At 42.8% G+C, this 27,397-nt stretch overlaps 4 protein-coding genes across 6 annotated transcripts in view; 2 read left to right on the top strand and 2 right to left on the bottom strand.

Moving 5' to 3' along the window:
• Window positions 1-875, bottom strand: part of iqsec3b (IQ motif and Sec7 domain ArfGEF 3b) — a 32,606-nt gene extending 31,731 nt beyond the window's left edge. Inside the window, exon 1 of one of the 2 annotated variants that reach the window (XM_084363710.1) lies at window positions 42-875. In XM_084363710.1, the coding sequence (XP_084219836.1) occupies window positions 42-562 (521 nt within the window). In that variant the 5' untranslated portion in view covers window positions 563-875. The remainder of the gene's footprint in view (window positions 1-41) is intronic. The other variant, XM_084363711.1, reaches the window with a different exon arrangement.
• Window positions 876-1,803: 928 nt separating this feature from the next.
• Window positions 1,804-8,567, top strand: wash1 (WAS protein family homolog 1). The gene is made up of 11 exons (XM_084364099.1): window positions 1,804-1,922; window positions 2,437-2,577; window positions 3,361-3,472; window positions 3,599-3,745; window positions 6,308-6,444; window positions 6,544-6,679; window positions 6,799-6,994; window positions 7,088-7,252; window positions 7,427-7,585; window positions 8,008-8,079; window positions 8,178-8,567. The coding sequence occupies exons 1-11, from the start codon at window positions 1,915-1,917 to the stop codon at window positions 8,318-8,320; spliced, it is 1,416 nt and encodes a 471-aa protein (XP_084220225.1). The 5' UTR covers window positions 1,804-1,914; the 3' UTR covers window positions 8,321-8,567.
• Window positions 8,527-17,789, bottom strand: ddx11 (DEAD/H (Asp-Glu-Ala-Asp/His) box helicase 11). 2 transcript variants are annotated; one of them, XM_084364096.1, is made up of 27 exons: window positions 17,695-17,789; window positions 17,112-17,254; window positions 16,822-17,028; window positions 16,652-16,738; window positions 16,427-16,563; window positions 16,263-16,320; window positions 16,060-16,167; window positions 15,787-15,874; window positions 15,345-15,547; window positions 15,141-15,215; window positions 14,318-14,395; window positions 14,189-14,235; window positions 13,994-14,073; window positions 13,845-13,886; window positions 13,695-13,762; window positions 13,577-13,615; window positions 13,321-13,459; window positions 12,169-12,303; window positions 11,956-12,068; window positions 11,803-11,875; window positions 11,036-11,139; window positions 10,491-10,640; window positions 10,292-10,360; window positions 10,006-10,194; window positions 9,521-9,596; window positions 9,251-9,405; window positions 8,527-9,162 (listed from the first exon to the last, which is right to left on the bottom strand). In XM_084364096.1, exons 2-27 carry the CDS (start codon window positions 17,238-17,240, stop codon window positions 9,130-9,132), a joined length of 2,682 nt encoding a protein of 893 aa, XP_084220222.1. In that variant the 5' UTR covers window positions 17,241-17,254; window positions 17,695-17,789; the 3' UTR covers window positions 8,527-9,129. The 2 variants fall into 2 exon arrangements, with proteins under 2 accessions (XP_084220222.1, XP_084220223.1); XM_084364097.1 differs by having other exon boundaries at window positions 17,733-17,763.
• A 290-nt stretch (window positions 17,790-18,079) lies between these two features.
• Window positions 18,080-23,817, top strand: fkbp4 (FKBP prolyl isomerase 4). Its single transcript, XM_084364300.1, has 11 exons — window positions 18,080-18,578; window positions 19,164-19,308; window positions 19,396-19,538; window positions 19,641-19,761; window positions 20,692-20,848; window positions 21,249-21,339; window positions 21,443-21,526; window positions 21,628-21,813; window positions 21,964-22,107; window positions 22,340-22,435; window positions 22,549-23,817. The coding sequence occupies exons 1-11, from the start codon at window positions 18,480-18,482 to the stop codon at window positions 22,642-22,644; spliced, it is 1,362 nt and encodes a 453-aa protein (XP_084220426.1). The 5' UTR covers window positions 18,080-18,479; the 3' UTR covers window positions 22,645-23,817.
• The last annotated feature ends 3,580 nt before the right edge of the window (window positions 23,818-27,397 follow it).

Here is a 27,397-nt window from a genome sequence, read left to right as displayed (position 1 = left end):
TAAAACACTCATATGCAAAAATCCCTATAGCCTCTACTCACTCGGATTTCCTAGACAGGGCCAGGGACCGACAAAGGGTTGTGGGGGTCATCGGAACCAAAGAGCGGCAGCTGTGGCAACTTCCCCCGTTTTCTGGGTCACTTTCCACCGGGGAAAACGTGGACGGGTCGGCCGGGACCAGCTGCATGTCCCCCGGATCCATAGTTTGAGAAGGCGACTCCTGGACCACGGGAGCCTCCTCGACCTGCGCTGGAGCAGCCGCATGGTCCGGCAGAGACCCCGCGCCAGTCTTGAGCTGGGGGTCCTGAGGGTGGTGGTGGAGGAGAAGGCAGCTGGGGTCGGGGTGATGGTGATGGTGGTGATGGTAAGCATGATGCTGTTGTACCCTGACGTCCCGCAGATGCCTGTTCTCGCCGATGAGCTCGTCCACCCGCCGGTCCAGCTCCTCTATCCGGGAGCGCTGCGTCTGGATGAGACTCTGCTGGTTCTGGACGATGGTGGTGAGCTCTCGCAGGTACAGAATCGCCTGCACCGGGTTTTCCAGCAGGCTGGAGCTCATCATACTCAGGACAAGAGGAGGAAGGAGAAGGAGAAGAAAAAAGAAGCTGGACTGACGGATGGAGGGCAGAGGAGATGCAAAATATCCGTGAGTGCGGATGAGAAGGTGAGATGTCCTTCCAGCTCTCCGCTTCTTGGTTCTGCTCGGTTGTGGACGAGGCTGCACCGACCGAGCTACCCTCCGCTTCTCCGGTCGTTTCCCTCCCTCCCTCTGTCTCTCTCTACCACTGCGCTGAGTGGTGCTGATGAGAGGAGCCAGATCCAGATGTGACAGGAGGGAGGAGGGGAGGAGAGGCGCTGGAGGACGGATGCGTCATTACGCACATGCACGAGAAAAACTACAGAGTAAGCACGCGCCCTATAGGCTGCTCAAGGAGATTCAACATCTGAGCAGCAGTCCTGTGTTTGCCTGACTACATATAACACCTAAAAATATATTTTTGTTGGAGCATATAGGACTATCTTACCGTTTCTTTTACGTTGTATTGCGGGCCACCAGAATAATTAAAGATTATTTGTAAAAAAAATAAAATAAAAATACATATAAAGTACTAGAAGTAATTTAATAATGAGAAGAAGAAGAAGAAGAAGAAGAAGAAGAAGAAGAAGAAGAAGAAGAAACTTTTTCGCACCTTTCACCTGCGTAAGTTTGGAGTGACTGAAACAGTGAAGATCATAAATAAATAAATGGAAAAAATAATTGCCTACACAAAATGAAAAATTAAATGGAAAGTAAATAGGCCTACATAAGTAAATTAATAATAATTTTGAAGAAAAAAAAGAAACAGGCAAATTAAAGCAGAACTTTGTCACACTTTGTGTGTTAATTAGTGGTGACATTTATTTTTATTATTGGTGCATATAACGGCAAACTCATCTATTTATTTCTTTAGCAATTTCTGATTTTGGCTCAAATTTGGCTGTTGAATATAACGATATATAAAGCCACATGACGTCGAGGTCCATTCACTAGCTGCTCTGGACCTTTCGGCTCTTGTTGCACTTTTTATCTCAGCAAATTGAGTTACTGAGTTATCATCAATGACAACTGACAAATAAGTGGTAGAAAATATAATACTACTATGAATAATAATAATTAATATTCTTTTGACGAATACTGTTTTGAAGTTATAGTTTTGTCTTAAAATCTAAATTCCTCAGTTCATTCAATCTGAAAATTAGAAATGTCCGAGTGAACTTGAAGGCAACACTACAAATATGGCGTGGTCACATGACACGGGGAAGCGGAAGTATGGAACCGTTGTTTTGCTAACCAGTAGCTCAGATGCTAGCACCGATAGCCGAGCTAATTCTTATGATATCTGTCATATAACCGTTAACAAGTAAACAACACCCATGGTCAGGTGAGAGAAATGTTTTCAAGCGACTACGTTTCGCAGTTTAACGTGTCGTTAAACGGATATTGTTGGATTTAAGGCTCACGGCGATGCTTTCTTTAGCATGGACAGACTGTCTTATTATTTCTTTTGGAATATATTTGCCAATTAACATCCATAATGTGTGTTTATTAGCTGTTGATATCAACCATATACAGCTGCAGGGATCGACCGGAGCTGGTGTTGAACAGAATAAAACATGGCATTGGAATAAGTTGGTGTGTTTGTATATTTTAGCCTTGTCATGTGAGAGTCAGATGAGGTCTGAAGTGTGGTTTTGTACAGAGGTCAGAATTTAAATAACGATAAAGGTCTATAGATAACAACACCTTTTAGTGGTGGTGGATCTAAAAACAACCACTGTGAAAGATTTCCCTGATTCATTTACCAGAATCATACACTGAAGTTAGGTTGATTGTAAGGATGTCAGTAACACACAGCCTTGTTCTTGATCATAAACTGTTGTTGTTGTTGTCTTTAGGATGACACAGAAGCACTGCCTGGAGGGCCAGGTGTACTCAGTGCCTCTCATCCAGCCAGACCTGAGGAGAGAGGAGGCTGTCCATCAAATAGCAGATGCATTACTCTACCTGGAGACCATCTCTACGGATATCTTCAAAAGGCAAGCCCAGACTCTCTCTCTCTCACACACACACACACACACACACACACACACACACACACACATAATAGCTAGTGATAGGGACTTAAAGCCACAATGAAAACCAAGGATTTGTTGAAATTACCAATAGCATGAGTGTGTCATGGTTTCCCCTTGATATGCAAATGACAGGCTACAGGATTTTGCATCGGAGGATTTGTCATTTATGGATTGAATGATATTGAATTGTATGTTAACATCATACCTAACATGGCATGCATCTCAAATGAGTAGTGCTCAAAGGATTTGTTAGATTAGTCTCTCAAAAGAAAATTCAATTCAATCAGGTATTGTGATAATCTATGAAATGTTTTCTTTTTAGTGGTTGCATCTTCAGAAATTCTAGGTTTTGGTCACATTGTTCTGCGTTGTTCATTGATGTTATTAATTAATCATTTTTTTATTTGGATCAAGTCAAAAAAGCCAAATGTTTTAAAGTACTAGAGGATTTCCCCCCCCCCCCCCATAAGGTAGTGTCTAACACATAACAGCAAACATCACACAGGTTGTTGATATCAGCATCTTTCATGTATTTCTCAACAGAAAATATGCCTTGTCTTTAAATAATGGATTCCACAGTCTAACACATGAGGAATTCATTTTCTCAGCCACATTTTACGCCACTTGTGTTAGAAAAAATAGTCTTGTCTGACATGTAAGGAATGCCATTTATTTTTAGAAAAGTGAACAACAGTATCTAAAGCCAGCTATACTGGATTGTGTGTTTGTGTGTGTTGCTTGCAGGGTGTCTGACAGTGTAGAGAAGAACCGCTGCCAGCTGCAAAGCATCACTGACCGGATCAGACTAGCTCAGGCCCGTGTCGACAAGATCAAAGGCAGTAAGAAGGCCACCAAGGTAACACAGCACCTCCACTTTTGGAAGCAGCTTTACATATTGCACCAATGATACACAATGAGATCATTGAAGACAATAATTAGCCCTGTGTCCGTCCGTTACATCAGCTCTTCTCTGTGTTTAAAGGTTTTCTCCAGTGCCAAGTACCCGGCCCCAGATCGACTTCAGGATTACTCGTCTATCTTTACCGAGGCAACAGACCCCTCCTCACAAACCCGCCCTCGACACAGGATACAGAATAAACTGCGGCCCTTTGATGAGAAGGCCTTGCAGGTAAGATGACTGCGTTAAAATGTTGATGACACAGGGATTTCTAACATGCAGTTATGCAATTATGCAACAAATAAAAAACGGTTTCACAAAGTGTTCTACAACAAATGTCTCAAAGCCCACGAGCCATAGTGCTGTAGCTAAGATAAAACAGAAGAAAGCGTGTGCTCGTCGGATGGTGTCGAGGCCTCTTTATACAGATGACGCTGCTAAAACTGCGGGTACAAACAGGGATAAAAGAGGCATGATTAATTTTCCATTTACATGGCTTTTATCTTGGTGCTGAGGAACTGTGACGCAGCTCTCACTGCGGTCATCAGAGGACACGAGGGGGCTCGGAGCTAAAGTCACGACTCCTCATGTTAACGCAGACTGTAGGGGCAAATGCCCATGACCTAAGAGACACTCATATGGCGTGGACAGAATCCACCTTGCACCTCCAGAATCCAAGGTCTTCTTTCCAGCGCTCTGAGATGTGATTTCCCGGAGAGGATGAGCAGTGTGACCTCGATAATTGGAATATGCTCTCCGGTCCCCTTTTTTTATATATTAATAGAAACCACCACTTCTTTCTGTCGCTGTGGCGTCCACATTGATGGAGAGAAAAAAAAACTAAAGCCAAACCTTTATGCCTGATCCATGAGCATTGAGTTGTGGCCAAAAGAATGAAATCACTGATAGAAGGATGAGTGAGCATCCTGGGCTCACCCTTGGGGGCAGGGTGAAAAGTGCAGATAGCTAGAAGGAGCTGGAAGTGGAAGTGCTTTCTCCTGCATGTTGGAAAGGAGTCAGCTGAGGTGATGAGAGCATCTCCTTGATGTCTCCCCTGAGGAGGCATGACATATCCTGTCTGACCAGGAATCGCCTCAGGCTCCTTCAGGAAGAGCAGGGTGACATGGCCGGAGAGGACACCTGCGCTGCTTTTCTTAGCCTTACTCGACCCAGACATGGATTAGTTTCAAAAGATCGATGGCTCTTTATTTTGATTTCAATTATTCTTTACATTGAAGTGTTCTGAAGTAATCTGTTTGAGTATCATTATTATTATTATTATTAATTTTTTAAGTTAAAAAAAGTCAAAATTCTTTGATTCCAGCTTCTTAAATGTCAATATTTTCTGGTTTATTTACTCTTCTATGAGGAACTGAATGTGTTTGGACAAGACATTTGAGGTTTGGCTTTGGGAAAAACTGATCCTACATTTTGTCAATCAAGAAAATAATCGACGTATTAAATGCAGCCCTCATTGTTTTTAATTCGATTTTAACTTCTAACTGCAGAGAATTCATGCAAATGCTTTGGAAGTGAGGTGGATTTAGTCATGATAATTACCGTTGCGCCAGGTTTTTGTGTTCTGATACCAAATATTATGTTTTAAAAAATACTGCCTCCTGGTAAAGCCCCCCCGTCGGAACTTCAGATTGATTGTGTTGTATGTGTGAAAACAATGCACCTTTTTAAGCCTGGAGGTAGGTTGTCTGTTTGGTTCGCCTGCTGCTTAACAGCCTGGGTTACAACTTTTTAATGTAATGAGAGTTTTTCTTTGCTTGACAACAGCCATGAATGGACTAATGAGCTCGCAGATAAAATGATCAAAGGGCCGTAATGAGGCTGTTAAAGGGCCACACTCGGCCCGCGGGCCGCCAGTTGAATAAATCTGCTTTAAGTGTTTGTGTTACTATTTGCACTCTGCTCTTAAATTTTGTTGTTATGGTAACTTATCATCTCTCTTTCATGAACAGCTGTTTTTTCATGATTAGCAGCGTGCTTGTTAAAAACATTTATCACTCAACCGACACTGATGAGCTTTCATCCACATCAGTCTCAATTTTTCACACCTCTGAGATAATTAACCAACTGGCATCCACTTAATTAAATGTTACATTGGCTATAACGGGCGACGTGGCATTTAAAATAATTTTTGGACAGAATATTCATCAGGCCGGGGCAGGTTCAAAGATGTGGCAGAGGAGATCACAGCAGCCCAATTTTATTTTAGCTTGTCACTTTTTTTTTTTTCTCCAAAGTTGATGAAAACAACAGACCTGTAGGAAAGTTCAACGTGTTTTTTTTTTTTTTGTATAAGTGGTTTTGTGTGTGTGTGTGTGTGTGTGTTTGTTTGTGTGTGTGTGTGCGTGTGTGTGAGACTCAGCATAAGCTCCTGCATTATTGATAGAGAACACCACAGTTTTTCCGTTACCATCTTTGGAAACTTTACAAAAAACTGCATATTTTGTGCTGCGTGCGCTTGGTCTCGCAAGTGTGTTGTTCTGTGTGTGTGTGTGTGTGTGTGTGTGCCTCTGTGTATTTGTCAGAGAGAGAGAAAAAATGAAAACACTGCTAGCAATTTTCTCTGGTGCAGAAATGCATTATTCAATATCCCCCAGAAGCAATATCCCCAACCATATAATTCGGCATCGCAGACAGAGTTTGTGTGCGTGTGCACGCGCGCCTGCATCTGTGCGCCGGGGCACTTTGGCTGCGTTTGTGATGTGCGTTGTTCAAGATTTAGTTGACATTTTCCAGATCTTCCTCTCACTCAACGTCTGCTTGTCTTTTTTTCAGGAGAAGTTGATGTATTTCCCCGTGTGTGTTAGCAATAAGAAGAGGTCTGAGGATGAGACCGAGGAGGGGCTGGGCAGCCTGCCACGCAACATCTCATCTGTCAGCTCCCTGTTGCTCTTTAATACTACCGAGAACCTGTGAGTCCACACGCACACAAATAGACACAGATGCTCACTGTAAACACAGCTTATATTGAAATCTTCTCTTCATGTCTTTGGATTTGTGTGTTTTTAAAGATACAAGAAGTACGTGTTCCTTGATCCTCTGGCGGGAGCAGTGACAAAAACACACACGACACTAGAGACAGAGAAAGAAGAGAAGCCGTTCGACGCACCGTTGTCCATCACCAAGAGAGAGCAACTGGAGAGACAGGTGCCTCACACTCTTCTCCAACCAAAACACATTTGACACACACAATTTGACTATTCTTAATGTAGGATTTCTAATGATACATTTAATGATTAATCTTGATAATCTTTTGTCTCTAAAAGACGGCAGAGTCGTATTTCTACGTGCCAGACCTGGGCCAGGTACCCGAGATCGATGTGCCCTCATACCTGCCCGACCTGCCAGGCATCGCAGACGACCTGTCCTACAGTGCAGACCTCGGGCCTGGCTTTGCCCCGTCAGGACCCACACACAGCATCCCTGAGCTGCCCTCTTTCTCTGAGGAGAGCAACACACCTGGTACACACACACACACACACACTTTCCACTATCCATTTGTGGTTTATGTTGATGTTTTGTTTGTAAGCTGACTCTTTCGCATCTTTTTTTCAGGTCCTCAGCTCCAACCTAATGTTCCACCTCCTCCACCACCTCCTCCTCCCCCTCCTGAGCCTGCCCTTGCCCCCGCCACTCCCGCGGGAGCTCCCCCTCCTCCGCCTCCTCCACCTCCTCCTCCTGCTGACGGCCCCACAGAAGTCTCTCGAGCACCGAGTTCAGGTTTGTCTTGCATGCAGCTCAAAATTCCTGCGCTCATAACACATGCTTGTCGGACTATGATCGAGTGTGACAGTGTGTTAAAATGTTGGAAAGCCGCTCCTCCCTTAATTAGATTGACCTAACTGACATTAATGGGCGTAATCATATTGCCACCCTTGTCTCCTCTGACTGCAGGCCCCGTCTCTGGTGCTCCCAGCGAGGTGGTTCAGCCGTCGGACGGCCGCGCCAGTCTCCTGGAGTCCATCCGCAACGCCGGAGGCATCGGCAAAGCCAAGTTACGCAACATCAAAGAGCGCAAGATGGAGAAGAAGAAACAGAAGGAGCAAGAGCAAGGTGTCAGATTGTTTGAGTGGAGATGTGGTTGTGTTCATGTTTTATTAACCGCTACATGGTGCAGCTTGAACAAGGATAGGAAAGTCATGCAGTCGAAGCAGCACATGAGCACTCCAGATCCATGTGTTTGCTTATATATAATTTGTTTTTCCTCACAATCCATGGCTTTGTGACACCAGACTCATTAAAAGGTTGGCTTGATTACAGTTTTTGTCTGACCTAATATCAGAGTGCATATCTTTGCCTTCATTTGTGGTTCACTGGCTGGATCATGACCTTACATTAATTTTTTAGAGGGCGCTGCTGATACCGACTAACTAGATCAAGTCTTGTTGCAACGATGTGCAGCACAGGGAACGAGTTACTAATGGAAAAATACCGATTGTATAATTATTCACTAACTGCTCGTCTCTGTCTCTCAGCAGTGGGAGTCGCATCTAGTGGTGGAGACTTTATGTCCGATCTCTTCAATAAACTCGCCATGCGGAGGAAAGGTGAGGATCTCTTTTTATAAACAGAGGGGATTTAAAAAAATACTGCGCAGGTGGTTGGACGGGCAGGCGGTAAATAATGTGCTGTGTCCTCTCCGCAGGCATATCTGGTAAGGGTCCAGCAGGCGGGGAGTCAGGTGAAGCTCCTGCTGGTACCGGCGGTGCATTTGCCAGGATGTCAGATGTCATCCCACCGCTTCCTGCCCCACATCCGACAGCAGACGACGACGACTGGGAGGCATAACATGACGGACAATGAAGACTAAAAGCACTGATAATGAAAGCGTTGGACAGTGTTGGATAATTTTGTATACAAAGGACTTCTAATCACTCTATAATATTACAAAATTATATCCCACTAACAACATTTTTCACTGCATCGGTTGGTTTACCCAATTAAACAAAACGCCACTAAAACTCAAATAATGAAACAATTTATTGATTATCATATTCATTGTAAAGCATATTTTAATAAACATTCACTGAAATCATTTCACTAACATGTCTACATTAAATAAAAGTACTTTTTTTCTCCATTACACAACATTTTACGTCGAGTCCTTGAAATATTTCACATCACAAGTGTGAATCAGTCACACGGATGCCTCCGCCGGTGCTGCCTCAGTATTTATCATTCGTTGTGCGTTCAACATGTTCCAGACTGCATTAGAAGACGTGACTGATACATCTGAGTCAATCTGATAAATTACTCCTTTGGCCTTTGTCTGCATTCATCTTCACTTCTCTAAACCAGAGACGTTAGCAAGCCAAAGCAGAACACAAGTAAAAGACAAAACATGAAAGTGGAAGTATTGAAAACAGAAAAGCTGTCCCCTGACTGATCCTTGAACTCCAGTCAGAAGTGCTTTGGCTTCAAAATGTTCATGAATGTAAACATAAAAGAGCTGAGGCAATCTTGTGATAAGGAACTTATTACACAGCCCTTTAATTATCTCACAGTATTTTTAATGAAGCGCAGTCTTGGTTTGCTAATGCAGAGCGAGTTTCCCGGAAATTCTCTCTAATCCCTTCTTCGAGTCTCGTCGGTTGAAACTACAGCTGCCTCTGCTTCTTCTCCAGGAAGAACTGGGAGAGAAGAAAAGACAAGACAACATGAGATTAATCGTGATAACAGTGGTGGGATTGTGGATACGTATGTGTGGTTGCTTCTCACCTTCCGTAAAGCAGCAAAAGCAGGGCCAAAAGATGTGTGTGCGCTGGTGCGATCTTTGATCCATGTGGGAAGCTTGGAGAGCGTCGCAGGTCGAGCGTAACGTCTGTCACACAGGACCATGGAGGAATAGTCGCCACGGTGACGGATAGCTCTTCCTTCAGGCAGAGGAAGTCAAATATATGTGAATTATTCTGTCTACCGCCTACAGAATGAATCATTACTGTTAATGTTTTTTTTTTATTATATCTGTCATGAATATTGCATCATTACCTATAGATTGATTGACAGCCTTCATGCAGAGGTTTTCTATCAGTGCTTGGCCAGGGCTCCTCCCTCCACTGTGAGGCTACAAAGCAAACAAAACAAAACTGTGTTGAGATTTACACTGAGCTTCATTTCAATACTCCCGAGGCCTTGAGTTTGGCACTATGTTCATCGCCATCTTGGTTTGCTGGGAGCTAGTAGTGACCATATTTGGATGAGAGACTGGAGCTGGAGAGATTATCCTGATTGTGAAGATTTGAAACTAACGATTGAGACCATTAACTCATTAGGGAACTGTTTACTGAGGTAATAAATCAGGTGAGAAGTAGGGTCATTTTCTCATAAGCATACATACAATTGGACGTCTTTCTGCAACCAGTGGAGTCTGGCCAATAGAAAAAATACAGTTTTAAAGGCACTTCCACATTGGCTTTTTCCACTATTTACACGCATATTTACATGCAGTGAAGACCATTCGTAAAGAGTCTCACCAGGTGTTTGTCCAGATACGACATCTTCTCCTGCAGCTCCGGGGACTTGATGTTGGGGTACGGCATCCCCACCATCACCACACACCTGCCCAGGTCATCGGAGAAGTTGATGCCCTCACTCATTTTTCCTCCGACCACAGAGAACAGCAACGCTCCCGTGAGGCTACTGCTGCTGTCAGCAGCACATCTCTAACAAAAGGAAAAATACAGTGAGATTGTAGAATATAGTGATGTATTGTCAATGCTCGGTGATGAGGGCTGGCGTTTTGAGGAGTGACAGTTCTACCTGGATGCAGCGGGAGAACTCGCTCAGCACCTGTTCGACCTGGTTGGCTTTTTTTGGCTCCTGGAATATCTGAGAGAGTAATTCGGACAACTTAAAGTCTGTCGGGAAAATACTTTTTTCACTTTAAAAAACGATTTCTTGAGTTAAGGAAGAGATTTTTGTACCAGCTCATGTAAGAAAAGACATGTAGCTGATGTACCTTCTTCTTGTTAGCCAGACGAGTCAGTGCGCCGCTGGCCTCCCAGTGACAAATGATCCGCCTCGAGTACTCATAAGAAGGGAAGAAGCACACCACCCCGCCCGGGACCACGTTACAAATGTTGGACAGAATGCGCCCAGTCTCGTCCATCTGTCAACAAAGTAACGTCTGTATAAACAAGGCAGCTGCAGTCGACCCTATCACAGCAATAAATTAAAAGGAAATTTCGATATTTGTTAACCTGGGCCCTTTACATATTCTTAATGTGTAAATGACTAATAGGTACAACAAAGTCGCACAAGAGCACAAACAAAATAACAGATCGAGGCAGCAGTAGAACAGCAACTTCTGTGTTCTGCAAGATAAAATTTCTGTTTTTGTCAATGGAGTCTGGTGGCTTTGAACAGAGTGATATAACGGCTGTTTCAAGCCCTTTTAATGGACCCACTTTGACAGGAGCAATTTCTACCTTTAAGTCACTTTGACCTGAGGTTTAAAAATACCAGAATAACCCTTAAATGAACCAGTTTGTGCTTGTTGGTTACCATGCGGGGAGAGTCTCTGTTTTGGAAAGTAAAATCCAGCTCCTGACCAGATGGACCGCTGCACAAGACGAGAGGAAGAATGTTCTCGGGAGGAATCACATGACCTACGGACAAAGTTACCAGGCAAAGGGAAAGTTGTTTTATTGATTTTTTAAAAACAGACTAAATAAGAAAACATCAGGCCGTAAAACAGGCATGTTTTAGGCAACATAAATAAGATCTGTTTTTAACGTTTTTGCCAAAAGAGTGCCTTGGATCTTTCCCTTTTTCATGAAAGTCACAGTACACGGCTTTACATTTGTGTGCCACAGTCACAGGAGCACATATGATACAATAATCTTCCTTGTTCAACTTGCAACCTGTCTGATGATGGGCAGAAAATGTAACGTTCAAATCATCCTGAACATCAAGTCTACTGTTTGCATAGAGTAGATTAACAATTCATTCACGGTTTAGTTCATGGGGTGTTTTGTTTGGGCCATTTTTATCATCATTTTATTAATAATATAATGTGTCACATCCTTCACTTGAGCTGGAATCATGACTCACATCTCTCTCTCAGTCTGAGTGAATAACCAAACAGGGAAATTAGCACTCATACAAAAAATCTCTTGTTATTTGAGTTTCCGTCAAGTAAGGGAATATTCATCAAATAATCCCACACACAGAAATATTGATAAACCCATCGCTGTGAGAGAGAGTGGCGGAGAGTGCATTACAAAAACACAAGAAGAAGTACTGCGGTGTTATAAAAATGGGCCACTCACCACAGGAAAACTCAGCGATGCGCTCCTCTCCCACTCCGGCAGAAAACAGCAGCTCCTGTTTGAAGTCTGAAACCTACATATAACATCTTTAGGAATGATAAAAACATACACACGAGGGCTTCGTTCGTTTCTGCTGGATTTAAAATAACTTACAGGCTGCATGGTTCCTCCTGCGATGATGACCGCCCTGCACTCCTTCAGCACCTGGGCGAAGTGGACCGCTGGATTCAACAGCAGGAACTTGACGCTGCTCTCTGACAAAGTGCCTGCACATTACACAAATGGTGTACTTTAAAAACACTTTGGTTTCATGACACTCCTTTGTTTGGCATTGTGCTTTAAAATAAATAACTTAAAAAAAGGTACCATGTCTGTGCACCACCACTCTGCCATCAGTGTTGCTGTTGGTGAGAGCCATGAAGAAACCCTCCACCTGCATCATGGGGGACGCAGACAGCACTTTCTCTGCCTCTACAGACCCCTGCTGGTCCGCTGGAGACACTGCACACATGGGAGCAGACAGGGCAGATAAATCGTAACGGACAGCCAGCGGAAACAACATTGTTCAGTTTCTGTTGATTGCTTCCATATGAGAGTGTGAGACACGGCTGGATGTGAGGGGCATGGATATGATCCGACATGCATTATATCAGTTAAATAACAACATACATGTTCTCTTGATGTGGGAGATTTTTTTTAGTACGACTACAACTGTGGGGACTGAGAGGGATGCACTGACTGTAAAATTCTGGGCTGATACAATCTTAAAAATAACAATTTGGCCAATGCGGATACAATGTTTATTTTGTGTTGTTCATTTTGTTTTGTTGTTATTAACTATCCCTTTTTCTGCCAGGATAACAAAGATATATTCATAATGGAAAACAACTGAGCTCCTTCAAAGTCATTCAGCCCTCATTACACTCTACTTGAAAGAGAAAAATCATCGCAAAAATGTATGAAACAACCTTTAATCTAGCCTTCTTTCACAAGAAAAGTACCCGCTTTAAAAGCCTTTTTGGCCTGCTATACTACTACCTACTGCTCAAAGATGAATTTTTCAGTGACACATTGTGAAAGTGCCAGTGCAAAATTGATGTGACACAAGACGAACATTGTCCAGTACCGCTGATTGGCTGATTAATGTGCATTAATGTTTCATGACAGTCGAGTAGGTTTTTGTGAATTGTATTACAGTCTGTATTTTCTTGTACGTATTTACTGCAGAAGTTGTGTTTGTACCGTCTCTTGCGTATTTGCTGCGTTTTATGTTTTATGTATTTAAAATGCCAATCTAGGGACTGGCATTGTAAATCAGCTGAGGCTATAAACGCTGCAGTGTTTTGCATACGTCTTTGCTGCAAACCTGTCCCTATACAAATAAACATTAAATACATGAATACATTTTCTCATGAGTAGGATCCAGGTCCTTTCAATAGATGACGCTACATGTCTGCAATGAGGATCTACCAAATGTGTTTTTAAACATGAATCTGACAGAAACATCAGCCCTCTGACCTGGAGCAGCGCTCTGGTTGCTCTGCAGCGTCTGAAGGTAGCGGTTTAAGCCCTCGGTGCGTCGGTTCTCCTTGTTGGAGCTGCTCTGAGTGTGCAGACTCACACCTGATCCTGCATACTTCTCCACAAAGCCAACCAGCTACAGAGAGAGGACACGCGTGTAGTATTCAGTTGTTTTTACAACAACGATCTCTCTCAGAACTGAACAGCATTTATATGAGGGTAAGATCAATACATATGTGCATATTAAACTTACTTTTCTGCTGATCATGCTCTTCTCAAAGTATCTCTGTAACTAAAGTGACATTGAAAGAATCAGAGTTGCTGTTTGGAGCCATGATTGTGATTTGTTTAACAACACATTTTTGTAATACCTTAAACAAGTTGATGTTGTCGATCTGAGCCTTGAACAGGAAGTTGTTGATGGTGAGCATTTCAGTTCCTAAAGGATAAAAGAAACATGATTGATTAGTAATGTCTGCTTAAGGTGTGTAAGAGTGTGTGTTTATGCATCATATACTGACCTGTTTGTGTCGTCTGGCTCTGAGGATTCTGCCCCACCTTACCTGCAAGGATATGGTTTACATTAAAAGTGGAAATTCCCCCCCTAACATATATTACAAACAGGCAATAATCAATAATCAAACACTAATTTCAGTCCAAACACACTCACCTCCCAGCACGCGGACAAGCCCCTCGATCACAAACAGAATCTGTTTGACGTACATCAGGTTCTTCGCCTTCAGCCGGCTCCTGATGTTGCAGAAGTATAAAACATCGGGACGCAGGAAGGTAATACAATATCTGATTTGTGAATGAGAGCATCGTGTGACTGTGTCGGCGTGTGTCTGAGTGTGTGTATACTCACTTGTAGCGATCGGCATACTGGCTGAGCTGAGAGTGGGCACGGCAAAGCTGCGGAAGATTCACATTTAAGCATACTACAGGGAACATGCATCATTTAACATGATTACAGGATCTGTGTGAATGTGTTTACCTGCGCTCCAGTGAGCTCTGCACTGTGTATACAGGAGAGTGTGTCACTAAGATTGTGAGCTTCATCGATGATCACCACCTGTAAAAAATATATATATATAGATTTCTGGTCAGTAATAAGCCAGATCTATTCCATTTCAAATAGTTGGAACTACGGTGGCCCTGAGGGCTCAACACACTGCAACAGGAAACATTGAAATTGACATTGACAAAACAGTAGCAAATAGAGAACATCTTCACCGATTTGATGAGGAAACTATCAAATACAGAATGAGCTGCGATGATTAGTCAACTGAAAGAAAATTAATCACCAGCTATTTAGATAAATGATTCATGTTTTCAGTCATTTTTCAAGCAAAAATGTCAAACATTAGGTGTTTCCAGGTTCTCAAATGTGAGGATTTGCTGCCTTTCTTTGTCATTTATGAAATTAAATGAAAGATCTTTGGGTTTAAGACTCATGGTTGGAAAAAATAAGCAGTTTGAAGCAGTCACGTTGGGCTCTGGACAGGTGTGTTAAGCATTTTTCACAATTTTTTGACATTTTATAGACTCAACAATTAATCGTGGAAATACTTGCCAGATTAATTGACAATGAAAATTACCGTTAGTTGCAGCTGAAATAGAGAAACTGTGAAACAGGTGAATGTATGGAAGAATCATCAGATATGCACTCCTTTCTTTTACATCCTCGTTCGGAAATATTACCACTGTGTGCCAGGTTAAACTTTTTTTTAATTGTCATCATAATATTGACGATGGCTCAGCAAAAAAAAAAAAAAAAAACTGTGATGGAATCAGAAATGCTCGAAAATAACAGCTACCTGTCCCTTCAGCTGGACTCCTGCTGCCCTTCTTGTAGCTTCATGAAGCAACATCTGATAGGGCAACACCACCAACTACGAAGACACAATAAACACACACCGTACAGATGAACCTGAAACCTGCATAGAAAAGTTAATCAAAAAATAAAAATACTTTAAGTTGATTGGCTATTGCTCCTCGGGTTAACCTTTGGAAATTGTTACCTGTGCAGGTGGAATAGCGAGGCGTGTGGAGTAGTAAGGACACGAATGTGTTTCGCGGCCCAGTTTCAGCAGCTGCTCTATATCGTGGACTGTCCCCAGAAGGTCGTCCCTCATCTGCTGCAGTGCTGAAGCTTTGTAGTAGGGACACACAGCCTTTGCTGGGCCGCGCTTACGTTTCACACCCTCTTCATTATGCTGATTCTCTACAAAATGGATGAACAGGCAGAGTTTGATTCATTTATGTTGGTTATGTTGGATTTATGGCATGTTTGGTGTCCAATCGATCTAATGTTGTTTGCAACTCGTTGTTATTTATGCTTATCTTGATCAGGACACTCTTGGAAAAGAGATTTCCTGGTTTTAAAAAGGTCAAAAGATTTATTACAAGCTTGAAGTAAAAAGACAGCAGTTTTGAGCTGGTGTGTGAGGGAGGGGCTCTCACCGTGTTTGTTTTTCTGCATCTCAATGCAGCGGTCGTTAATGCGCTGGATGCTGCCCAGGCGACGCACCTCCTCGTTGACGCACAGATTCTGGAAATACACAGATTTAGGTTCACTGTCAGGTGTCGTGATTAACAGTCACGTTTCATAGATTCAATACAAGTAATAGTTCCTGCTCTAGTGATCAGGATGAAACATTCCTCAGGTCAATCACAATTACTGCTAGTATTTCTCACACACGTTAATTATATAAAAAGTCAACAATAATGACGTACCTGCCGTGAGCCCAGAGTGACCACACTGATGTCCTTACTGAACGGACTCTTTTGAACCTCATGGACAAACTGGGCCAGCTGGGAGTGAGTGCGACTGCAGTAGTAAATCTGAGAACATGCATTATGTAGTCAGTGTGATGTGTGACACTTATTATATTTTATACCAGTGGGACAATCATTCTTACAGTTTACAAAGTACGCACCTTAGCGACGTGTTCTTCAACCAGGTCATCATCTGTGTCCTCCTCAGCAGTACAAAACCTGAGCATGGGAGCAAACACACTCTGATGTCACTGCCAGTCTTTTCAATAACTCACTGGGATGCAACATTTGATCTGATTGGTGAACAATTAACTGCAGCCCTCACCTGCTCCTGGTCTTTGACTCGTCATCGCTCTCATATTCTGCGACAATAAGCTCCTCGTCCTCTTGGTCTCCTTGCGTCTCTGTTTGTTCCTCCTTACTGAGCTGGAGCAGCTTGAACGCCTCATCATCTTCAGAGCTCTACAAACACACACACAGACAGTTAAGTTGTGGCTCAGAGTGATTGTGTTTATGGGGGTGAATTCCTGATGCTCTTTAGATCACTTACTTTTCTCTTCATCGCATACTTCAGTTGAACGTTGTTTCTGATCATTTCCAATCGTTCTTCCCTCTTCTTTCTTTTCAACTCTTCCTCCTGACACACAAAAAAACACATTAAAGCCCAAATTCCTAGAAATCCACACCAAGGTCACATCTGAAATGCAATGACATCTGCACCTTCAACTTTGACACCAAGTCTCGTTCGGCCTTTTTCTGAACAAAATCAGTGATCCAGTCGGGCTCTGCGGAGGAGCTGCTGGCTGAGGTGCAGGTGGAAAGAGCTGCTTCTCCTTCCTGCAGCAGAGCAGCTGCCTCCTGCCTCCTCTTCTCCTCGTGGTCTGAGAGCCAGCTGAGCGCTCCACATATCAGACTCAGAGACTTGCCCTGAATGAAAGGAAATGCACGTCATATAAAATCGAATGGCTTCTGCTGCCATCTCTCTTTTTAATGCATTCACACATACACACCGTCCCAGTTGGACTTTCAAAGATGCCCACTTTGCCCTGGTCAAGTGCACTGTACAGGGCGTGCATAAACTGCTCCTGGATGTCATAGGGCTGGTAGGGAAATGGAAATTGGGCTCGTCCATTCTCCATGCTCGTGGACCTCCCTGGAAGATAACAACAGGGTTAACTAGATAACACATTTCCAGTTTAGACTGGCTGCATGGGCTACAAGACACAACTTCTGATAGCGATGTTATGTCTCACAGGAGGCACCCACGCATGCGCCAAATTCTGTTTTTGACGTATTTCTGATTAAGTTTCCCTCATTTTTTACTACGATGCGTCAACTAACCACATCGACATAAATCATCATTCAACTATAGAGCTTTACGTGTTGTAACAAGCATCTATCACTTCATTTAAAGGCTGTCACTTAAAGATAAGCTGCTTTCAAACGAAACGTCAACGCTAATTTAGCTGTCTTGATCCATAGCTCTGATGTTAGCTAGCTAACATATAAACAATTCAAGTCCCCTTATTAGCTGAAGTCTTATATCTGAGTTACTGATGATGATAATGTGACAGAGATCGTCGCTATATTTACCCTCAGATGTCCTTAATATGAAGTAGTTTTTACTTTACGCGTCAATATTTTCGACTCCCGGCAATTCAACAACCGCGCCAACAAAGAGGAGTGGACACAGAATCTGACCAATAGGATGCGAGATAAAACAACGAGCGCCTGTTTTGCTATACAGTAACGCCCGAGCGGGCGGAGTTATGTACGTCTATATGCTATTTTTATTCTTTAACGTGGGATTCAGCTGATATTACAGAATATCTTAACTGAGTACTCTGTTATTTATTTATGTGACCGCACAAAATACCTGTAGATTATGGGTTTGCCCTGTTTTCCGCGTGTGCACCGCCTCCCCGGAAAATGCGTGCGCTGTGTAAGTAACGCCAAAACGCGGGCTTATCCCCATGGTTCCTCCTTGAATGTCTGGAAAATTCTCTACCCTTCTTTAAGCGCTTGTCAGACGTTTGGCTTCAAGACAACGTGGACCTGAGGCAACTTGATAGGAAGCTCATATCCTGCTTGGATACAAGTGTGGCTGGTGCACAACGATAGCATAGCACATTCTCAGCGCAGCTAACTTGAAGCTGTGGCGTGTATTTTGTTTACATTAGCCTGTTCACCAGTAGCCTAAGTTAGGCTAGCGGAGAGCTTTAACCAACGGTAGTTAGCTAGCTAGCGTTGACCTTAGTCAGGTTGTTGCTCGCTGCATTTGGCGTGGTTTGAGAAGTAGTTAGCTTTAGCCACGACTATTAGCCAGTGTAGGTTTGAATTGAAGTGCAGGTCAGAGTAGGAGGGGGGGAAGCTTCTTCATGACAATGACTGCAGAGGAGCAGACAAGTGAAGGACAACACAGCATCCCAATGGAGGGAGAGGACATCACACCAAAGAAAGATGGGGGTGTTTTAAAGGTACATTTTATATTTTTGGGGCTGTATATTAATCCAGCTAGCTGAGTGAGTGGTTAGCGGGCTGCTTGTTTACTCACGCGGCTATGCTAACGTTAGCTGTTGTAAGCTAGCCTATCGCGTGCACTGTCAACAAAAAGCAGCTAAATCAAGCTAGCCACAACATTGACAACACCTTAACGCATTTTATACAGTTTCCTGTTATCTGTGTCATGGCTAACTAATCAGCAGAATGCAAACAACATAGATTATTAGATATTTCAACCATCCACATTTCTAGAATGATCTGGAGTCCAGGAGGAAGAGCAAATGTAAAAGCTATTAATGGTGATCGAGTCATTTGATATTCACACGCACACACACACACATCCACAGAGGGATTTGAATGAGACGTTACAGCTCACGTTCATTCACAATTAAAGATTTGGCAGCCTGATCTCTTATGATGCAAAGTACCTAACTGCAGGGTGGGTACAATACACAAATACATCTGGCTGGCTTCACTTGTCTGGTGCAGAGATGATTTCATTTTTATAAATCTATAACTGAATTTTTTGTTACATTCTCTTCTTGCTGTCTGTTTTCCAGCTGGTGAAGAGGGAAGGCACAGGCACAGAGCTGCCCATGACCGGCGATAAAGTGTTTGTACATTATGTGGGCACGCTTCTGGATGGCACTCATTTCGACTCGAGCAGAGACAGGGGAGAGAAGTTTTCCTTCGAGTTGGGCAAAGGTTGGTTTCATATCTAGCAGAGACATGAACGCTCCCCTGCCGTAGTTGCATAGTAAGTGTTGGTAATCAATCTTCTCTGTCTTTTAGGGCAAGTAATAAAGGCATGGGACATCGGTGTAGCTACAATGAAAGTGGGCGAGTTGAGCCAGCTCATCTGTAAGCCAGAGTATGCGTATGGATCTGCAGGAAGCCCACCCAAGATACCCCCCAATGCCACTCTTATTTTTGAGGTAAGCTTTAGTAATATCAGGGTATTTTGATTATCCATTGTGCACCTTGGTCCTTTTTATTGGTTTGAAAAGATATTAATTTACATGTCTTTACACTTCTAGGTGGAGTTGTTTGACTTTAGAGGTGAGGACATAACTGAGGATGAGGATGAAGGAATCATCCGTCGCATTATCACCAAAGGGCAGGGATATTCCAAGCCGAATGAAGGAGCTTCTGTCGAAGGTAACACATCCAGACACACTTATTTATTTGCTAAAACTTTAAAAAAAGAAAGGAGAAGAAAACAGTCATGGATACTAATTTTAGAGATTAGCATGGCAGTCAGTAACTTCACTATTAAAATGTTAATGGTAGACTAGTACTCTTTCAATGTCTGTGGATTCATTTGCGTAAAGGTTTTTGTTTCATCAAATCATTAGCTGGATTTCAAAGACAATAAAGGAATTGTTTTTAGAAAGTGGCAAGCTGAGTCAGAGCAAAACCTGATTTAATAAAGAAATGCAAGGTGCATAACTTAAGCCTCCCTTGGTTGTTCAAACTATATATTTTACATCTTTATTTTATGCTATTAAAACGTTTAACCAGTTTAGATTTGAAAGGTGGCTATACCCTGTTTTTAGTTTCATTTTCTCTTTTTCATTTATCTTGCCTGTGCTTGTAGCAGCAAGCTGTCACAGTATATCGAAGTATATGGCATTATTATTATTAGTAGTAGTAGTAGTAGTGAATGAAAATAAAACAAGGCTTTTTGTATCTGTTGAACAAACTTGATCATACACTGTATGATAACCATCAAAATGGTTGACTCCTTCCGCTATACAAATGGTTTCCACATTTTTTATTCTTAAGCAAAGTCTCTCTTACACCTCTCCATGCTCGTGAAGCAAATAATTGTCAAATAATTTATACCGCCAATGTCAAATTGTGGGAATTTATCTACAGTTTAACCCCCTTCTCGATTCACTTTGTGATTACAGACATCCTGAACAAAGCAAACAATTTTAAATGATTCAGTTATTCACAGAAATTCTATCGCTTGTCTTCAGCTGCCTCCTCCCTTCAGCTGTCAATCTGCTGGATTTTGTGGCAAAGTTTGTGGCAAAGTCAAGTCTGAGTCAGAAGCTAACCCCAACTTTTTTTTAAACTCCTCAGCAATGGTGGAGGGTTCCTGCGAGGGACGCGTATTTGACGAGAGAGAACTAAAGTTTGAGATCGGAGATGGGGAGAATCTTGGTTTCCCAGTCGGAGTGGAGAAAGCTATCATGGCTATGGAGCAGGGAGAGGAGGCACTCTTCACTATGAAGCCTAAGTATGATCAGTGTTTTGCTATAGTGATGTGTTATTACAGTCAGTGTTTGTTTTTGTTCTATCGCATCATTCATGTGTCAATCTAAATCTCCAAGGCTGAATGTCTATTTACAATCATTGCCACTCTTTGACCAGCCTTTACTTGTAAATGTAGATATGTATCAATGACCCTATAGGGATTAAAGTCATTGAGCTATAAAGCAAGTGGAGTGATTGGACTTATAATAATAACAAGACTGAAATTTGGCCAACACAATCTACAGATGTCTATCTGTGTCATGAGAATAAAATCTCCAATCTACCCTGCTGCTCTACTCTATACTGCTTTTAGTTAAACTGCAACAGCTGATAACATTTTTACAACACTTTTGAGATGACTAATAAGTGTATGTAATTTGTAGGTACGGCTTTGGGAATGCAGGAAATGAAAAGTATAATATTCCTGGTGGAGCAACACTGCAATACAAAATCAAGCTGGCCAACTTTGAGAAGGTAAACAGGTCTCGACTTAAATTGGCCAATTACACGTCAGCTGTTTACAGAAACATTTCCCGCTCTAAGAAGTGGATTGATTGTCTGTTTTTGTTTTCTTTAGGCTAAGGAGTCATGGGAGATGAACACGGCAGAGAAGCTGGAGCAGAGCATCATTGTCAAAGAGAAAGGAACACAGTATTTTAAGGTATGCAGGGGATGTAGTTACCAAACACACAGCTTTGAAGAGAGTCTTTTTAAGACAGGTTAATATTTTATGTGTTCTCATGTGGCTTCTTTATGCTTTAGGAGGGGAAATACAAGCAGGCGTCGGTGCAGTACAAAAGGATCGTGTCATGGCTGGAACATGAATCTGGTTTGTCGGAGGAGGACGAGAAGAAAGCGAAAACGTTGCGGCTGGCTGCACATCTGAACTTGGCCATGTGCTTCCTTAAACTGCAGGAGCCAAACGCAGCCCTAGAGAGCTGTGATAAGGTAAAGTTTGTCTTCAAGGTGGACACTGTTGGTCTTAGAGTAATCTCACACTGAGTATAGTTCAAACAGGTGTCTTTTATACTATAATGGCTTTGTATTTATTTGGTAGGATACTGTAAACAGTTCGTCATGCTTTGTTTGATAATGTAGGCTCTGGAGCTGGATGCATCCAATGAGAAGGCTTTGTTCAGAAGGGGAGAGGCACTGTTTGGTATGAAGGAGTTTGACAAGGCAAGAGATGACTTCCAGCAAGTTGTTCAACTGTATCCTGCCAACAAAGCTGCCAAGAGCCAGGTATGTGGGTCTTATTTTCCAAGAATTTGCCATCATGGTGATTGAGTTTTGTAGAGATGAATAAATATGTCCCTTTTTATACAGTGAAGCCTCATTTTGCTGTGAGGTCTGGCTATGTTTATTGTATTATCATCCAAAACAAAACTGGTGTACGCTGCTCTCTTTGATATGGATCGTTTTCAGCCAATACTGATAACCAACACTTGAACTACTTCTCATTATATCCTGCCAGGTGGTTCTTTGTCAGAAACGCATCAAGGAGCAGCACGAGAAAGACAAGCGCATCTACGCCAACATGTTCCAGAAGTTTGCAGAGAGGGATTCAAAGGTGAAGGATTGAAGAACAGCCACCAGAGGGAGGGATAGGCATGTTTTTCAAAGAGACTGTACTAGAGGAAATAAAATCTGTTGTTTTTTTTCCTCACTCTCTCTCATGAACAGAAAGAAGCCGAGAAGGTGAAGAGTGGAAGCAACGGCAATGATGAGATGGATGTCGAGAACGGAGAAAAAGAAGCTGCGAGTGATGCGAAAGTGTAGATGAAGACGAGACTATGGCTCATCTGTTCTTCAGACTTTTGTAACTTTGGCCATTTGTGTTTAAGGTTTGACTGTGTGTGTATGAAGTGTGTGTGTATGTAAGAACGAGCGTGTCAACGAGAGCACTGATTTTGGGCGCGTCTTCTCCGGCTTTTTTCTCTGTGTCTGGGCTTTTTTTGCTGTGGCTGCTAGAGGAGCGGGTGGGGCCTCCCCCAGCTGATGGCACTGTGGGACGTGGTTTTAATAAATGAGTTGTGTGCCACAACCCGCATCCCCCCGAACCCTTTCGACCCACAGCTTTGAACTGTGCATGTGTTTTTCACAGCGTTTTTGGGTAGGAAAAAAAAAAAGTGCATCCAAGTGTTAAGCGCAGAATTTCAAACCCTCACCCGTCAAGGGCTAGACCATTCACCTTGCACTACCCCCTCTGTCCTATGCCCCTCCTCACGTTTTATGCCATCCATCCAACCCTCCTCTCATGGGCCTACTGATCAATTCCTGGAGTTGTGATGGTTGTGTGCATAGATATAATGTGTCTGAATGTTAGAGTGCTTGTGTCCCAAAGTACGTATGTAGCAGCACTGTGGATGGGCGGAGTAATAAGACGTTAACCTGGAAAAGCTGTCGGACTTCAAGCTTCTCTCTCAATCTGAATATGGAGCTCCCCTATAGCCCCCAGGGTACAGGACTTTTTTCTTTGGAGATACTGACTTTGTACTTTTTTTTTTTGTTTTTGTTTTTCCAGTGTTGTGCTTGTGATTTCTGTATTGTTCTCAAAATGATGAATTCAACCAATTACTTAACTGGAATATGTGCATTTTAAACAAGCTAGAAAGGACATTAATCAGCTTCTCCTGGACACACTCAAGTAATAAACAGTTAAGTCTTAGTCTTAATTTACTGTAAGAAGTACATGTACAGTATGAACATGTGCATATATGGCTCATCAGATTCAGGCTGTTAGAGATGGTACGCCATCGGAAGAAGATGGGAAGCCCTGTTGGTTCATTTTAGTTGACAGCACCTGTAGAGTGGGGCAGAAACTGAAATAGGGGGCTGATTTTAAAACTGGGCTGTGGGGTCGTGTGTGTTGGAGTTTATTTTGTCTGTTGGAAGGGTCACTGCTTGGTCTGCCCTGACAGAAGGATATAATAAACAATAGCTTCAGCTTGATTGCGTGTGATGTTCTTGACTGTTTCATCTATTCGTCACCATACAGTGCTTTTTGTTTTCATGCCTCCCGACAGCCGTCATGTTTGCCAGTTGCATGTACGTATTTCCCATTCTCGTGACCGCAGTACGTCAGGAACTGGCTTAAAGGAAATTCAACATTCATTTGACAGCAAGGTCCACTTGGACTGGCATTACACCCAGTACATAGCACTGCAACACAATAGTTACAAGGGGACAATGTGTGCAGAAAACAATGATGATCCAGGTGATGATACTCTTGCATATCAGATGAATTTCCTCATATTATTAATATCATTTTTATATTCACAAACGAGGTCAGAGTCTTCGTTTCCCTGTGTTAGAACGAGATCTGATGTGATCCTCCTGCTTTCTCTCAGGAACACCAGTGTCAGTTTACGGGTGTGATCCGTCTCCGGTGTGATGAAGGAATAGCACTGCTTGTTCTCTCCAGGTGGATGATAAAACAAAGTAAAAGAGCTATTCATTAAATATGTAATGTATTGACGTTTAGGTGTTTGCTTAGTTTTGGGAGGACTTTCTTTACATGAATCTTTTGTTTTGTGTACACTGACACAATTAAATAGGGAGGGTCTGTTTTTTGTTTTTGTTTTTTTTTTTCAGGAGAAGCAGGAGTCATCATCTCTTTGTTCTTTGTTTGCTTGCTTGACATTAGACAAATAAGCCACAAGAGAGTGGAGTCACAATGGACCACACATAATCCATATCCAACAATGGCAGTTTTCTGTGATCTATTTTGATTATTGACAATATGCAACTACATAAGGGATTTCTATTGAGGTACCCTACAGGTTTAAACAATTCACTCCCATTAAATTACCAATTCTTTTCCTTAGGAGTCTATCTTATTGTCTAATGCAACATCGATTCATTGTATTCCCTGCTCAGTGCAGCTGAGTGACCATAACGCCTCGTGTCTGTTTTTTAAAGAAGAAAGCAGTTCAGTGTGTTTTCTGTGAACAATAATGTTCTCAGTCATTAGAAAGATCCCAGGCGAGCAAACCCACAGGAAAAGACTAGCAGGTGTTGCTCTGTGTGATCCTCATCTTTCTGACCAAAGGAGGCTAAGTTACAGAGAGAAATTTGTCCTATCAAGTTCAAACAAAACAAAAAGGTGTGCTCTTAATGTCTCTGCCAGATTTTAACCACAAATATGTATTTTTAATCTGTTGCTGTTGATGCAAATAAATCATGATTAAAGCCTAATTAGAATTACCACCAGCCAAGTGGGCACTTTTCTACTAGAGGCTCGAGCCTCTTTCAGCCTGCAGTAGAAACCATAAACAATAAACTTCAAGGTATTCCTGACAGGACCTCTATTCATCTATTTCAAGGATGCACAGGTGCCGTGTTTACCTGTTGATCGTGTTTAAAGTGCAGGTAAAACCCCTAAAGTAAATGCCACTTGGGTGTTTGAATGTCACTAGAGGGAGGAAGAGGTAAGCTCAGGTAAAGGTACACAGATGGGTGCTGCTCATGTTCACTCCTCCCTCCAATCTCAGAGGGAACGGGTCAAGCTATAGGCACAAACAAAACGCGTTTCCAGGAGTAGATTTCAAAATAAACTACTCACTGACAAAAGTTGCCATATGTGCTCCTGTGTGCCAAATCTATAAGTAAAATAAGACATTTTATCGGTAGTATGCAGTTAAATTGAAGACATTCAATAACGTCTTTTAGCCACATGTGCTTTTACTTTGAAAGTGAGGCTGAAAACGTTGTTCCGCTCTTTCCCTGCCTCTCTCCCCGTCTTCATGGAAGCTGTGTGCTTTAAAACTGGTGTGACATCTTTTCCTCACTTTGTTGCGCTGCTCAGTGTGCGACACCAGCTGGTGCAGAGGTCAGGACCCAGCAACAGAAAGTCCTTTTAAAAAATAAATAAATTGCTAAGATGGTGTTTTTCCTCTTGAAGAAACTGCGGAGCAACAGCAAATATCTTCTGTTTGGGACGATTCTCCTGCTCGGAGTTGTGGTCCTCTACCATGAGATGGTCGCAGCAGAAGCATGGGGTGAGTGTGTGCTACTCAGCAATATATGACCTAACTTCTGTGAAACTGGTCCATCATTTAGACAGAGTTTAGATCTAATAGACAACCTGTGACTGATACAGAAGCCCGACAATGTGAAGAGAAAAAAAAAAAAGAAATAAAGTTGCAGAATGAATTTTATTGAGGTACAGGTTTAAACAACTCACTCTCATAGGAGTAAAGGAGTCCATCTATGTCAAACTGAACAGAGGAGGTGGCCTAAGACATCACTTATGTACATTTAGGGCATCTAGCAGGTGGCTGCCATGCAAGGTGCCGACCAGCACATCAGGAGCAGTATCTTGCCCAAGGATACTTTGATATGCAGACCAGGGGAATCAAACCAGCGACCTTCCGATAACAAGACGCTGGCTCTACCCCTGAGCCACAGCTGCCCACATCAGCCACAGCTGCCCACATCAGCCACAGCTGCCCACATCAGCCACAGCTGCCCACATCAGCCACAGCTGCCCACATCAGCTGTGGCTCAGGGGTAGAGCCAGTGTCTAGAGCCAGCGTCTTGTTACACTGAGTTTCTTCAATTAGACTCCTATAGGAGTGAAGGAATCCACCTATGTCAAACTGGAATGACCATCTTTGAACAGAGGATGTGAAATAAGACATTACTTATCACCCACCTACAATGCAGTACTGAGTTCTCTCCCCAGACAGCTTAACAACCATTCACAACTGGGCTCACCTAGCCTGAGAAACCCACATGAAGACCGGTTTGACTAACGATCCACAAGTGGCCCTAACAACTCTGAAACTCAGAGCTCACAGGGGTCCTTAACGACTCTGTAAGAACACACCCACACAGTTTAAACGCCTGTAACTCCCCTCCAGGTAGTTAGAACTGAAGAAGCCTCTTGGCTGAGAGGTGAGACGTCTTCAAGAAACTGAAACAAGTCCAGTCATCAACAATAAAGTCCGTTCTCAGCCATTGGAAAGATCCAAGGCGAGCAAACCCACAGGAAAAGACTAGCAGGTGTCGCTCTGTGTGATCCTCATCTGTCTGACCAAAGGAGGCTAAGTTATAGAGAGAAATGTGGTCTATCAAGTGAGATGGATACGCGTGCTCTTATTCTCTCTGCCAGATTACAGAAAAAAGAAAAATTACAGCCATGATCAGACGGTCAGACACACAGTTCTGTAATCTAACAAATTGCGGTCTGCCCGTCAGATAGTCATCGACCCATGTGACAAGGGGAGAATTAATCCACATGTTCTCCAGTTTGGCCTTCAGCAGACTGGGCTGGATGGTGTCGAAGGCGCTGAGGAAGTCGAAGAACAGGACGCAGACAGTGGTGTTGGGTCTATGCAGGGAGGAGTATGGCTTCCTGCAGCAGGTAGATGATTGCATCGTCGACCCAGACATGGGGCTGATATGTGAACTGTAGGGGGTCTTGTGATGGACACACTAGGGGTCTGGGGTGTGCTAGAACTAGTATCTCCATGACCTTCATGATGCCACAGGACAGGACCTCTATTCATCTAATCCAAGGATGCACAGG

Source organism: Pagrus pagrus (genome assembly GCF_965226575.1).
Source record: "Pagrus pagrus genome assembly, chromosome: 10".
Lineage (NCBI taxonomy): Eukaryota > Metazoa > Chordata > Actinopteri > Spariformes > Sparidae > Pagrus > Pagrus pagrus.
This window is presented reverse-complemented; position numbering and strand designations above follow the sequence as displayed.